A 15,093-nucleotide genomic window follows, 5' to 3' on the forward strand; every position below is an offset into this window, starting at 1 on the left:
AGGCTGTATGGCGAGTAGCTCCATCTTGTTGGAACCAAACGTCGCCGAGACCACGAGCTTCAATTTCAGGTACCAAATAGTCCGTTATCATGGCACGATAACAATCTCCATTCACAGTAACATTCTGGCCGTCCTCTGTTTTAAAGAAATATGGACAAACAGTTGTTTTTTCAGGGTGTAGTAGCAACTCTTGAACCTCTTTGAGTTGTTGATCACCCCAAATACAGACATTTTGTTTATTAACGTACCCATTAAGTCAAAAATGGGCCTCATTTGAAAACAAATTTATTCTCAGAAACAGTGAATCTTCTGAAAGCTTATCCAGGTCCCATCGACTGAAACGGTGACGACTCGGAGGTCGATTGGCTTTAGCTCTTGCTCTAATTGAATTTTGTATGATTTTAAATCAAGATCCTTACGTCAAATACGCCAAGTTGTTGCATATGACAAGCCAAGCTGTTGAGAACGGTGACGAATCGATTCTTCATTATTTTCGAGTACACTATCCGTTACCGGCGCTATCTTTTCTTTAGTATATGCTAAATGTGGTCTATTTGGTCGCGTGTTATCCAATAATGATAACTGGGTTTCAAACTTACTAATCGTAAAGCGAATTGTACGTTCGATAGGCCGATTATGTGAACCATAAATTGCTCCCATTTTAAAAATACAACTTAATTAGTTCTAGACGCTTTGCCAGGCTAAGTCTTTCCGTCATGAAATCTCAAACAATACCGAACAAAAGCGAAATGTCAGTTTGACAGTATTCATGCACGGTCTCCAATCAAATCCCCATCAAAAAAAGTACCTCTAAATGAATCACCCTTTAGAATGGTCGAAATTAACAAAAAAGATATCAAAGAAGAAATAGCAGCAGTAATGAGTAGAAACTTCTGGGATGCAGACGATATCGATCCGTAAGTGATCAAACGGTTAGGAAAACTAAGAGAACGAAAAGTAATGAAGAGCTTATGTAAAGATAGAGACATAATAAGGTCACTAATAAAAGTCTAGAAATTCCTTAAAATGTATCACCAAAATAATAACCGAATATAATAGCCAAATATAACCATCTGTTATAATTCTGTTCTGTTCTGTTCTGTTTAGTTCTATACCATACTATTCTATTCTATTTTATTCTAATTCTAATTCTATTCTAATTTTATTATCGTATATCAGCTATATAAATTTGATATAATTGGAAAAATAATTTTATCACATGTATAATTAATTGTAATAAAAACGTATTTAATCAAAAAACTAAAATCCTGAATACGGTGCAGGTACGAATACGGTTAATGTGAAGAGAAGCACTATGTATTTGCAGATAAAAAAACTCCGACATATAACCTACAAATATGTGCAAAATGCATATTTCGTACTTGTGTAAAAATATTTTCCAATAACCTCCCCATTAAATTAAATTCATGTCTGATGTTTTACGTGGGTTTCATTATAAAGGTTGCAGGGTTGATGAGTATAAAAGATGAGAAGTATGTTTTGAGTAAAACGTGATTAGCGAAATAATGAGCGACTGAATTTGGGGTTGCATGGTTAAAAAATGAGATTAATTTTGTCAGTTTAATAAGTTATAAAGTCAGTTTAATGTATATTTATATATATATATATATATATATATATATATATATATATATATATATATATATATATATATATATATATATATATATATGTATATATATATATATATGTATATATATATATATTATATATTATATACAATTTTGTTTTAATTAAAATTTATTTAAAAATTTTTAATATCATTTATTTCCACCACTAGCATCGATGTAAGCCTAGATTCTAATACTACCAACAAGTCAATTAATCATTTCCCGTGATAGATTCTCCCATTCTTCTCTACAGGCAATAATTATTGTAAGCTCACGATGAGTTCTACGAGAAATCCTTTGGGTTTAACCAGCTCTGGAGAGTACATCTCATACATGTTCAATAGGTTTCATGTCTGGAGACATCTCAGGCCACGCAAAACGGCGAATACCTTCTGTTTGAAGATAGTCATTAACCGCTTGGTCCTATGTTGGTGGGCGTTATCATGATAAATACAAAATTTTCACCGACAGGTCCTCGCCCTGGTATCACAGGAGTTTCTAAAATCCGTCTGATGTAGTTTCGTCCTATTAGAGTCCCTTTAATACACACCAATTCTGTGCGTCGACCTGTCATAATTCCTGCCTAAAACATAACAGTCACCAGCTAAATAAAGTATTGGACGAGCATATGCTAGTTTCGCAGCACTTGTTGGCTCTCGCCAAAGACGAATTCGCCGGCTGTCACTATTTAAACAGATTCTGGTCTCGTCTAAAAAGCACAATCTTCCGAAAGTGTTGAGGGAGCTGTATGACTGTGTTCTTGAGCTCACTAAAGCCGGTGCAAAGCATGTCTAGGTTGTAACTGTGATACTTCTATTGGTCGACGACTCCTTATATTTGACTCAAAAATTTTTCTTTTTATTCTAGTCAATGGTACTCTGCCTCCTGCAGCATGCCTGAACTCTCTTTTGAAGGCTAGTACAAACATAAAAGAATTTTTTCAAATGGAAATTTTGATATATCTGTCCTGTTCCTCATTGGTAGCTCGGGGTCCAAAAAAACAAGCTCTCTTGTATATCGAATTTGTTTCTAGAAACCCATTCCATATCCGTGAGACATTACTCTAAGAAACTCCCACTCTTTCCACCACAAACCGCTGTGAATAGCGTTCTTCAACTAAAGCAATAGTTCTTGCACAGTTCAACTCAGAAATTAAATTACGATTCATTATAGATAATTTTTTAAAATTTTATAAAAATAAATTTTTTATATGTTTGCACCTTGGCAAAACCAGACCAATTAAATAAGTATTTAAATAAAATAAACAACCAAAAATGTGTCCATAAGAAAAATAAAATTTTATTTAAAATCCTTTATAAAAGGTATATAATCTAAAATCCCTTTCGAAAAGTCACTTAGAAAAATCAATATGATTAAATACTTACTCGGTGTACATAAGTTAAGAAATTGGCGATATAAAAAGTCTACGAAATAACTTTGATCACTTTATAATTTAGTTATAGTGACAAAGTTATAGTAACAAAGTATATGTAAGTGAATAACTTACACATTTATAAAAATGCTTCCATTCTTTTATTCCCAAGTTAGTGAATGGTCCTTCGAATTTTAATTTATTACATTGCTTATTACTCTCTAAACGGTAGTTAAATCACCATAATAATTCATTGTCCATCTTCCTACATTTTCGATGGTCGTCTTCGATTCAAATTTTATACCAATCTTCCACAACTGTCCAATGATATTTGATGATGTGGAAAGATCTGTTTTGTCAGAAATATATTTTTGAAATAGAAAGCAGCGCTTTACAACGGCAAATCTGAATAAATCTGATCATAATTTGACATTTCAATAAGAATTTTACTCCAGAATGGACAGATCGTATCTACATCTATTTGTCTGTTTTATACAACTGTATTTGTTTTCTAAAAAACACTTTTTTCCCTTTTTGTAAATAAAAATTAAAAAAAAAATGGATTTTTACTATTTGTTGTCTTTTAAATATGCATCATGTATAATAGTGGAAAAGTCAATTAGTTAGTACTCTATAAAAATCCAAATAGTTAATTTGCTATGCATATATCATTGCATAATTTCTTGCATTGTTGACTTTTTTGGTACATAAAATTTAAAGTCTAGTTATTATATTTATGAGCTTGCAAGTTTTTAACCTGAACTTATAACTTGCCTTTTAGACAATAAAATTCTTGTGATAAGAAACTTAAGATTCATTTTGATGAACTACAATTGACATAATATATTGATAAGATTTATTATCTTAAACAAAGCGTTAGCAAAAGAATATATTTATCATTTTTAAAATATGGTTACCTAATTTTTAATACTAAAGATAATAAATACAAGATACTAAAAACCTACTTAAGGAAAAAAAAAAAAGAAAACAGTAGACATCCAGAAATATATTTATGAATGCATATTAGTCAAACTAAAAAATAATATTATTTGTTTATTTCAGCCATCCTCTTTTGACACATTCTTGAATCATATAATACGATTTTTGTTTGGCCTTAAGTGGAATCATTTTAAGCACGTGTGATACTACAATCTTTGGAGGAGGATGCCCCATTTCTGCATTTTTTTTACCATAGACAACAAAATTATGGAAAAAATACGCATGCTGAAATTCGCTATCTCCCACTTTATCTATCTCTTGCAGAAATTTGTCATATGTGTATGGACTGATGTCAACTTTATGTTCTTTAAGTACATTCACAAATTGTTCGTAGTAATAGTTTAGGAGTAAATCTAGGTTTGTCTCTAAGAGTTCCTGAGGCAATGAAGACCACAAGAAGAAAAATACATCGGTTGCTGGTGATCCGTAGGAATAAGCTTGAAAGTCCACTAATTTGTTGTTAACTGCCCTACCATTCTCAAATTTTTGCATAGTATTATTTGTCCACATATCTGTGTGCATAATGGTGCCAAACAAATCGCTAACTGGCAAGTCTGCTTTCTTCCATCCGGTTATTTTTGAAGCCAGATGGGCTATTTCTTTATTTTCTTCGATGATTCCTTGTAAAACTGGTAAGAAACTAGTTCCATCCATAGGCTCAAAAGGTACGCAGTACGGCTTGATCACTTTCTCGAATACTTCTGGTTTTTTCAATCTGAGGGCTAAAGGTACGGCGTGGAAACTAGCTAGATCTCGTAACACCAGTTTTGTTGTGTCTAAATCAAATCCTATATATCGGTCGATATTTTGGAAACCTAAAATAATAGATTTTTAACACGTATTGCACATTAAAGTTGATATATGTGGATAATCCATAGCAAAATATGATAATTGTACCTTTCAAAAACTTCAGATCAAATAGTGAAGTTGAGTTCAAACAAGGAATTAGGATGTTGTAGGAGCAGAATTTATTACGCTTAGAAGAACTAAAAATCAAAAACTCATTGTTTTAGCAATATCAATTTGCAGTGAAAATAGTTTTTACTTCAGGTTAAATTAGAAAATTGCATAGTCTTACCAATACAAATATTGATTGGTCAGCAGAACATATTGCTTCGGCAATTTCTTTACGTAGTGTAAGTTTTTCTTTACTGATCATGTCTACTCTTCGACTTTGAATATCAGATTTTCACGCAAGTTCTGGAGTTTTGAACAACGTATTGAATTTACCGAAAAAAAAATCAACATAGTACAGTCAAGTTGAAAGAATATGTATACTTTCGTGTACATGTTTGATGAAATTTATTTGTCAAATAGAATTTATATTGATAAGAACCATCAACAAGTTTTGGGACCTAATAAATCTTTTCAATCAGTGATGGCGCGTGGTTTAACTAACTGGAAACAACCAGTGTATTATCAATTTTACGAAGTTATGACTAAAGAAATTCCAAAGTCAATTATTGTAAAATTGTTTTATGCACATTTCACCGTAGTAGCAATTACTAGTGATATGGGTACTACAAATGTCAGTCTGTGGTCAAAAATAAATGTTGGTCTTGATACAAAATTGCTTTTTCAAACATTCCTGTGATAATTCCTTAAACGTTTTTGTATTATGCAGACGTCCCACATTTAATAAAACTAACTTAAAATTGTTTGATAGATAATGGTTTTGTCATAGATAATCATAATATTAATATTAATAATTATAAGGTTTGCTGAATATTTCAACGACAGAATTAACATTCGTCCACAAATTAACTCATAATTATCTAGAATCTAACTCACAGGATCTAGAAGACAACGTGTGAAGCCAGCTGTACAGTTGTTCAAGACAGCTCAAATTCTGTCACAAAGTACACGGACTATGTTAAAGAAAAAGTTATGTTAAAGAAAAAGGACTTATGTCCAAAAGCAGTTACTGGAAGGAATCTGCTAATATAACCCAATTACTTAACGATGCTAAAACGATGTCCAAATTTGGAAAGTGTCTAGGACAAAATGCGTTTGATACTGAAATAAAGGTACGGAAAAAGATCTGTTAAACAAAACGACGGAATTTATCAATTTTATGAGAGTAGGTAAACATCAGAAGCTCACTCTATTTCAGAAAGGAATATTACTAACCAAAAAATCGCTTACCGCTATGTATGATTATCTGCATCAAACCTACCAGATAAATTTTATTTTAACTACTCGAAAAAAACAGGATACTCTTAAAATTTTCTTTGCCTATATTCGAAAAATGGGTGAAGCCAATGATCATCTATCTCCCTTTGATTTACAATATCTCATGAGATGGTACCTTTTGGAAACACAATCAGCAGCTATTTTCACAGAAAACAGAAACACTCTAGTGAGTTTAGAAGAATGTTTAGTAAATTCATCCGATTAACTAACTTGGAGACTCCTCCAATTGAGGATGTCCAAGTAGATGAAATTTTCATGACACAAGAAATACTTTCACCTTTGACAGATAAAACTACAATACCTTTGGAAATAAATAATCTCAAATGGAGGAAAAATTTTCATAATAAAAGATTTTCCATGGTTACTTATTCGTTTATTAATTAATATTTATTTATTTAACAATTTTTAAAAAAATTATAAAAAAATATTTTTTTGCTTCTAAATTGCTTCTCGAGTTATTTTAAGATAAAAGTTATTTCTTTTCTAGACTTTTTTCAATAGGTTGGACAATAAATTTAGAAAACAAAAAATATGAGGTGAAAGTTTAACTTAGAAGATAAAGCATTAGTTTTAAAACTACGCAAGTCTATTTTAATTTTATATGGCATAAGTCAGTTTAAAATATCCATAAACACATTAATAGCGTTGCGTTTCAAGATAGACTTAACGATGTCTAAGCTTTAACGTTCCAAACACATTGTTTATTTCTTACCCACAAGCTAAATCTTATTTAAATCGAAATAATATAATGCTATAACATTACATTTACCCAAAATTTAATACGGGAAGCAGTTTATTATTATAAAACATTTTTAACAAATAAAAAATTTCATTTTTATTTGAAACAAAGTTATTGTTTCGTGTATAATAAGCAGGTTCCCGTGGTAAACTTTGGGTAAACTTTTTACTGTAATATTGCAGCATCATCTTCTTTCGAATAAAATAAGATTTAGCTTGTGGGTAAGAAATAAGCAATGTGTTTCGATTCGAACTTTAAAGGTGAGACCTTTCTTCATGTCTATATATATTTCGAAATGAAACGGTATATGAATTTGTTTATGGATATTTTAAACCGACTTTTGTATTATAAAACCAAAATTGAATTGCGTATTTTTAAACTACTTGTTCAAACTAAGTATTAAAAAATGTTTTCGAAAAACGCTAAATAGGGCTCTTTTCGTCTATTTTAGTTGTTTATTAGCAATTTACGGTTAAAGTAAGCATTTTATATAAAAATCACGAGAATACCTTCAAAAATAACCCAAGTTACTAAAAAAAGTGGTTTTAAAGTGAAAAACTCAATAAATAGATTGCTATGAAAATTTTCGTCAAAACTTTTCAACATGGCATATTGACATCACAATATTATACCGACTAAAACAAGTTTTGGAATGAAGGTATTTTATTGAATTTTTTCGACAAAAGCCACCAATCTAGCATACCTAGCAAAAAATAAAACCTAGTTTGTTTTCAAAGCAATATATAAGCAATACTATTTTTAGAAATAATTGAATAAGATAATTTGTTTTTTCATAAAATCTATTATAAATAAATTATTTACGACGTTTATTGAAGAACATGATTAAATATTTATAATTTACAATAATACTAAAAGAAATTTAAAAAAATTGTTTAAAACAAATAATATATATTCGTAATTTACGCAAAAAGTACATACAGATTAAAAAATAAACTTCGAAATCCATAAACAAGAATCAGAGATACAGTATACAGCTCTTTCCTTCCCACTTAACCGCTCCCTCGAGTTTCAAAGCCGGCCGATTTTTGTGATTACATTTAAAAGATTGTGGACGATTAAATTAAAAGGCAATATTTTTCGAATTATGCATATTAAAACTTTAAAGTATATTGCTTTAAAATAACGCTAACTAGGTCTCTTGTTATAAACAAAGCCGCTGGTAATTAAAAAAAAAAAAGAAATAACTTTGTCCCAAATGATCCTAAGACGACTTTTCCTTTTTTTTTAAATTTCTAGGAAAATGCCAGTTTTCTAAATAAAAAAATTTATTTTTTTGTATGCAACAGTTAAGTTATTTTAATTTTTTATAAGCAAAAAATTGATATGTTGTTATTAATTAATTGTGAATTAATTTAAAATAAACAAATAAAATAACTTTTAAACAATTTGATCGAACACTTTTAAATTATTACCATATTTTAAGCACCATATGGGTTAATATTTCCTGTAATATTAATATTTATAAAAAAACTCAAATTTCTGACTTATTTTGCAACTTTCTAAGCAACAAAAATAAGAATAAAAAAATAAGAATTAAAAAAGTTTATAACATCTAAATTTGTATTAAATGCTTAATTTCTGCTGATAGACTACAAAAGTGAAAATTTACCGTTTTTGACCTTAATTTGTTAATAACTAATTAAGTTGAATAAATCGACTAGAGAAAACATAATTTAGGTTTTTGTTACAGAGGTCTATACTACTCAAAACAACTGTCTTTTTCTTGGATGATTCAGTGTCAAAAACAAGGTACTTTTTTTGCTTATTTCTCTGGCCCAATTGTAAAACATAACAAGGACTAAAATTATGGTAAACAATCGACACTCTGTAGTTGCTAACATGCAGCTAAATGAAGAAACAATAGAACAAGTTTAGAATTGGTATAGCTAAAACAAATTTTGCTAAACTAAGAAAAGCAATGCTGCAACAAAAAATTTTTCTTTATAATTACGGGTTATTAAGTATTATGTCTAAACCATACACACAGTCCAGAGTTAGAACTAAGATTTAGAATCCACAAGGAAACTAAGTTCCTGTAGTTGGCTGTATACCATATAATAAAAAATTTTCCAATGAAATCCTTTATAAAAAGGTATATAGAAAACCCCGTCGGGCTATGTTAAAAAGACAAAACGTTTTCGGAATAAGTATTCCATCATCAGTGTCAATATATTAAATGAATGTAGCCACTAAATATGAGGGTAAAAACCCTTTAAAAATTAATATATGAAGTTTAGTTTACATTATGTCGTGTTTACAAATAGGATGGTAAAGTTACCGTTGGATTGGTAACATGGCGACATATGACTCTACATTAAGTTGCAAGTCCTGAGACGGTATGTCTACGAGGACTTTATTAAAGCAACTGATTGAAATGAATAAGATTTAGAACATTAAACCATATTCAAGGTTTTAACATGTAAAATTTCCAATGTAGCTAACGGTTTTACCCAAACTGAAAACAATACCCTTATATTGTTAATGTAACCATGAATAAAATGATCGATTGACCTAATGTACAGGAAATATACATAACTGGAAAAGTAGAAAAATAATAGATAAAATATGTGTATCTAACATACCTGATATTTGTAAATTTTCTAAAACAATAACAGCATTGTCATCGATAATATCGGATGCATTTAAGTTCTTCCTAGTAGCATAGCATTCAGGAAACCAGTCAATTACTTTCTTAACTCCTAGTTCTCTTTGAAAATCTTGTAATGTTGGTAATATTAAATCGTAAAAGGCCATTTCATTTGTATACGTAACCTGGACTTTGAATGCTTGCCTCATCATCTCATGTTTTGGTAAAGTTTTAGCAACACCATGTAAAGTCTCTTCTTTGCCGTTTTCATCTACTGTTGTAACATCTAGTTTGATCATTTCACTTCCAAAATTCTCACCCTTCGCTGTTAAGTTCGACAATTTGGTATCTTTTATTTTCTTCTTTCCTAATTTGGAACTTAGAAGAGCCGGTAAGTCTTTGATGGTTATATCGGACATGTTGTTGCAATCTTCTTTCAAACACAACTATACTATTCGGTTAATATTATATACCTATATATACTAAAAAAATGTATTTTATCTGCGAATTTAATTATTTACTTAAGATAAATTCTTGTTGAAACAATATGTATATTTCATATCAGATTATAGAAATTTTTATGGAAGTAGGAAATAATTTATGAATATCAGTCGATAAAAAATGTTAACATTTTTTTATAAAATATTCGAATTGTAAGTAAATAAATTTCGGATATTGCTTATATCATTATTATGACATCATGTATATAAAAAATGTTATCGCTACTTTCCATAATGAATTAATTTTGACTTCATATGAATAATACGGTGACAAGAAAGTGTCTGTCATTAAAAATGGAACTACGACACTACAAGACAATAAATTTACTGACAGCATACATTTTTTTAATATCTATTTCTTTGTCTAGTCCGTTTTTTGTTTTTCACTATTTATTTTCATTTTCTTGTTTTTTTTATTACTCTTTTTTATTTTTTTTTGTATAAATTTATTTACAATGAATAATTTTATTATCTGAACTTATTTATAATTTAAATTGATAGGATGCTATATATTCTTAGATACACTTTAAAATCTGCTTGTTTTTTAAAAACATAATTGTATTTAAATTGACAGCTAAAGGACAATTTACTTACAAACTCGCATCAGTCTGTAACATTCCGGTTGGGATCTCTTGTCATCAGATGTCCATGAGTAAGGCAACTATAACCAAGCCTGAGTGGCGAGATGAACAACTGATAATAACGATTAGTGGAACTATCAGACCATGGTTGAAACGTTAGTTTTATCTTTAGTAATTTTGTCTGTTTTTGTGCGATCTGGTTTTTTTATGTATTTTAACTATTTTGCTGTAGAAATATGATTTGAGATCGGCCGCTAGAGTTTTTGGATAGAACTCAATAGTTGCGTCCTCTAAGACTCCTTGTGCATATTTATCTGTCAGACCGTTTACCAGCAATACCATTCATTTAATAATACAGATCCTCGAAAAAGAATTAGAGTCCAACATTGAAACCCACCACGTATTCGTCGATTTTAAGGCTGCATATGACAGTGTAAAGACAACAGTACTATACCAATCAATGCATGAGTTTGGTATACCAGAAAAACTTATCCGGTTAACGAGAATGACAATCTCTAACTTAAAAGCCAGCGTTAGGTTACGGTAAGAAAATTCTCGATCCTTTGAGATAAAGGATGGGCTCAGACAAGGGGATGCCCTGCCTTGCCTCCTATTTAACAATGCCTTAGAAAAAGCAGGCTGAGACACACGAATTTGAGACGGCGGTCTATTTACAATAGATCGATACAAATCTTAGCATACCCTGATGACATTGACATAATAGGACGTAGAAATGGAGATGTTAAGCATTATTTTCTAGAATTTGAAACGGCGGTGAAACAGGTTTGTCTAGTTATCAACGAAGACAAAATCAAGTAAATTTTGGTTACTAAGGATTCTATAGCCAACGAGGAACAGAAAACACTATTTGGAAGTCATATCTTTAAACGTGTTGACAGCTTCACATATCTTGGCTCGAGTCATTAGCGAGAGATCTCAAATAATTTTTTTTACAGCACTATAGTTAAAATATATAAAGTAGCAGAGTACAAAAACAGGCAAAATTACTTGAGATAAAACCAACATCAACCATGGTCTGATAGTTCCACCAATCGTTATTATCAGTTGTTCATCACGCCATTGTGGCTTGGTTACATTCGCCTTACTCATATACTTACTCTTATATGATTCATTGAAAGATACAACAACAGCAAACATCAATATATTGAACAAACAATTAGTCAACACAATGCAACAGGCTCAAACTAAATATTATCCGACAAGCAAAAAAGATAAAAAACTGAGTCAACCCACGAAAACCCTTATAGAACTAAGGCGACAAATGAAAGGAGATAACACTACAAGCAAAGAAGCAATAAATCAAATAAATAAGACGATCACAAAGGAAATAAGAAAAGACATAAGAAACTACAATGTAGAAAAAATAAAACAGGTAATAGAGCAAAATAAGAACATGAAAGTTTTGAAGAGGAGCGTACAAAAGGGGAAAATAGAAATTAACAAACTGAGAAACAGAACTGGAGAAGAAACAACGAACAGAGATGAAATATTAAGAATAGTCGAAGAGTTCTACACAGAGTTATATAGATCAAGAAAAAACGATAACAATACGGAACCTCCAATTACACTAAAAACTGGGGTATTAAACCAAGGATCAGATTTAATGCCCGATATAACAAAATCAGAAATCAAAGAAGCCCTGAAGAAAATGAAAAATAATCGAACCCCGGGTGAAGATGGAATAGTATCAGAAGCACTAAAAATTGGAGGGGATGTATTACTTGAAAAAATTAAACAACTTTTCAATATCTGCCTTCACAGCGCCAATATTCCAACAGACTGGAACAACGCTACTATGATTTTATTACACAAAGCAGGAGACAAAGCAAATTTAGAGAATTACAGACCGATTAGCCTTCTCAGCCACATATATAAGTTGTTTACGCGAATACTAGTTAAGAGAATGGAAAGAAAATTAGAGACTTATCAACCAAGGGAACAGACAGGATTCCGAAAAAGTTACGGAACAAATGACCATCTACAAAGTATAAAAACCCTAATAGAGAAAGCAGTGGAATACAATAAGCCTCTAGTTCTAATATTTATCGATTTTCACAAAGCCTTTGACACAGTCAAGCTAAGCAAAATATTACAGGCGCTTAAAGAATGCAGGCTAGATTATAGATATACTAAATTATTATACAAAATATACCTGCAGGCAACAACCACTGTCAGATTACATACTAACAGTAAAAAATAGACAGTATAAAAATAGAACGAGGGGTTACACAAGGAGACCCAATGTCACCTAAACTTTTTAATACGGTGCTAGAACATGCTTTTAAGAATTTGGATTGGATGACAAAGGGAATAAAAATAGATGAAGAATATCTGAACAACTTACGTTTCGCCGATGATATACTTATAAAAGCTGAAGATCTAGGTATGGCAAGAGAGATGGTACAGGAACTCGTTGTGGATACAAAAAATGTGGGTTTAACTATAAATAACTCGAAAACAAAAATCATGACCAATTTGGTACCCTACCAGAACATCAGTATTGGTGGGAAAGAAATAGAACTCGTAGATAGATATAAATACCTGGGACATGAAATTATGATTGGCAGGGATAACCAGACTCATGAACTGAAGAGAAGAATCGGCCTTGGGTGGGCAGCATTTGGATAACTGAGAGAAACTTTTAAAAGTGAGCTGCCCACATGCCTAAAGAGAAAGGTATTTGATCAGTGCGTCCTCCCAGTCTTGACGTACGGAACAGGAATACTTACCTTAACAAAAGCAGCAGCTACCAAACTGAGAGTCACGCAGAGAAGAATGGAGCGGTCCATGTTAGGAATAACTCTGCGAGACAGAATAACCAACGAAGACATCAGGAGAAGAGCCGGAGTGACTGACATCATCGAGAAGATAGCCAGACTAAAATGGGCAGGACACATAGCCAGAATGACAGATGGGCGATGGACAAAGAGGTTATTGGAATGGAGGTCAAGGGAAGACAAGAGAAGCGTCGGTCGACCACCTACAAGATGGACTAACGATTTAAGAAGACTCAATAAAAACTGGATAAGAGCGGCGCAAGATAGACGGGGTTGGAAACATGAGTTGGAAACATGAGGAAGAGGCCTATGTTCAGCAGTGGACTCTTGAGGCTGGATGATGACTCATATACATCTGATGAAGAGATCTCCAACAGGAATGTTATGCTCGCGAAACCCTGATAACTATAAAACACCTTCGAGTGTAGTGCTCGTTACATAGCGCAGAAAGAGGTGAATCTGGAATCCTGAAGAATTTGAACTAACTATTCTTAAAGTGCAGTGTCAACGTGATTATTCTATATTTAAAAGCAATAAACTATTTATACAAAAGTTGATTTTTGTACTATTCTATGGCTGTTAATAGTTTTTCTTTTACCTTGCCCTTTACCTGTCAATTGAAATACAACTATTTTTTTTAAATAAGCAGATCGTAAAGTGTGTCTACGAATATATAACATCCTTTTAATTTAGCTTATAAACAGGTTCAGGTAATAAAATTAAAAATTGTAAATATGTCATAAAAATCTGAAAAAATTTGTCTACCAACGTATAAAACCCTGTAAATTTAGATTATAAATAGATTTAGGCATTAAAATCAAAAATTGCAAATATTGTCATACAAAATAAAATTAAAAAGAATGATAAAAAAATAAAAACAAGAAAATGGAAATAATTAATGAAAAAAAAACTATACAAAAAAAATATATTTTAAACAAAGGCTATAGCGGGATAAGATGGTCAAAATTGCACCATGCTTGATTCAGTTTTGGGTCTGGTCATTCGAAAGGACATAATTAAAAACTCACTTAGTTAAATTTGCTGTATTGCTGCAAAAAATCTGAAAAAATTGATTAAACCGTATTTTAGTAATACAAAACTGCCTGACTTTTTTCAGATTTTAACCATGAAAATTGAGCCCAGGAAAAATATTTGAAATTTTCAGTGATATTTTAGGTTATGTCGGAAATTTTTGCCCAACTTTAAAACAATGTTTTTTATGGGTTTATGTGCGTTAGTTTTAGTTGTGATGTTAGTAAATATTGAATTTACTAGAGTGGTTAATGTTTCCAATGGTGTATTATAAAGAAGTCCCTTTAAAAGAAGAGGTGGATAGGAATGACGTATAAACAAATCATACAGAAGTTTGAGATTTTTCTGATAAAATGACTTATCTGAAATTTTTATATAATATGTAATGAAGCTGGTTTAAACATAAATTTTGACAAGACACAATACATAACACAACTGGTACCAGGAAAAATCCAACGAAATAAGATTAGTTCATAAATAGAATTACTTAGGTTATGAAATCAAAATTTCTAGGAACAATCAAACTACTGAACTACAAACAAGAATCACATTAGCATGGACCAAGTATGAAGCTTTATCAAACATCTTTAGGCGTCAGTAATGTCATAGTATGTAACCAGAATTCATGACGACCGGAAAA

At 31.1% G+C, this 15,093-nt stretch overlaps 2 protein-coding genes across 2 annotated transcripts in view; both read right to left on the reverse strand.

The window, feature by feature from the left end:
• Window positions 1-15,093, reverse strand: part of LOC140432302 (uncharacterized) — an 803,181-nt gene that overhangs the window by 435,972 nt on the left and 352,116 nt on the right. The window lies entirely within an intron of this gene.
• LOC140450727 (uncharacterized) lies at window positions 3,995-10,005 on the reverse strand. The gene is made up of 2 exons (XM_072544398.1): window positions 9,538-10,005; window positions 3,995-4,817 (listed from the first exon to the last, which is right to left on the reverse strand). Exons 1-2 carry the CDS (start codon window positions 9,959-9,961, stop codon window positions 4,057-4,059), a joined length of 1,185 nt encoding a protein of 394 aa, XP_072400499.1. The 5' UTR covers window positions 9,962-10,005; the 3' UTR covers window positions 3,995-4,056.

Source organism: Diabrotica undecimpunctata, chromosome 1, assembly GCF_040954645.1.
Source record: "Diabrotica undecimpunctata isolate CICGRU chromosome 1, icDiaUnde3, whole genome shotgun sequence".
Lineage (NCBI taxonomy): Eukaryota > Metazoa > Arthropoda > Insecta > Coleoptera > Chrysomelidae > Diabrotica > Diabrotica undecimpunctata.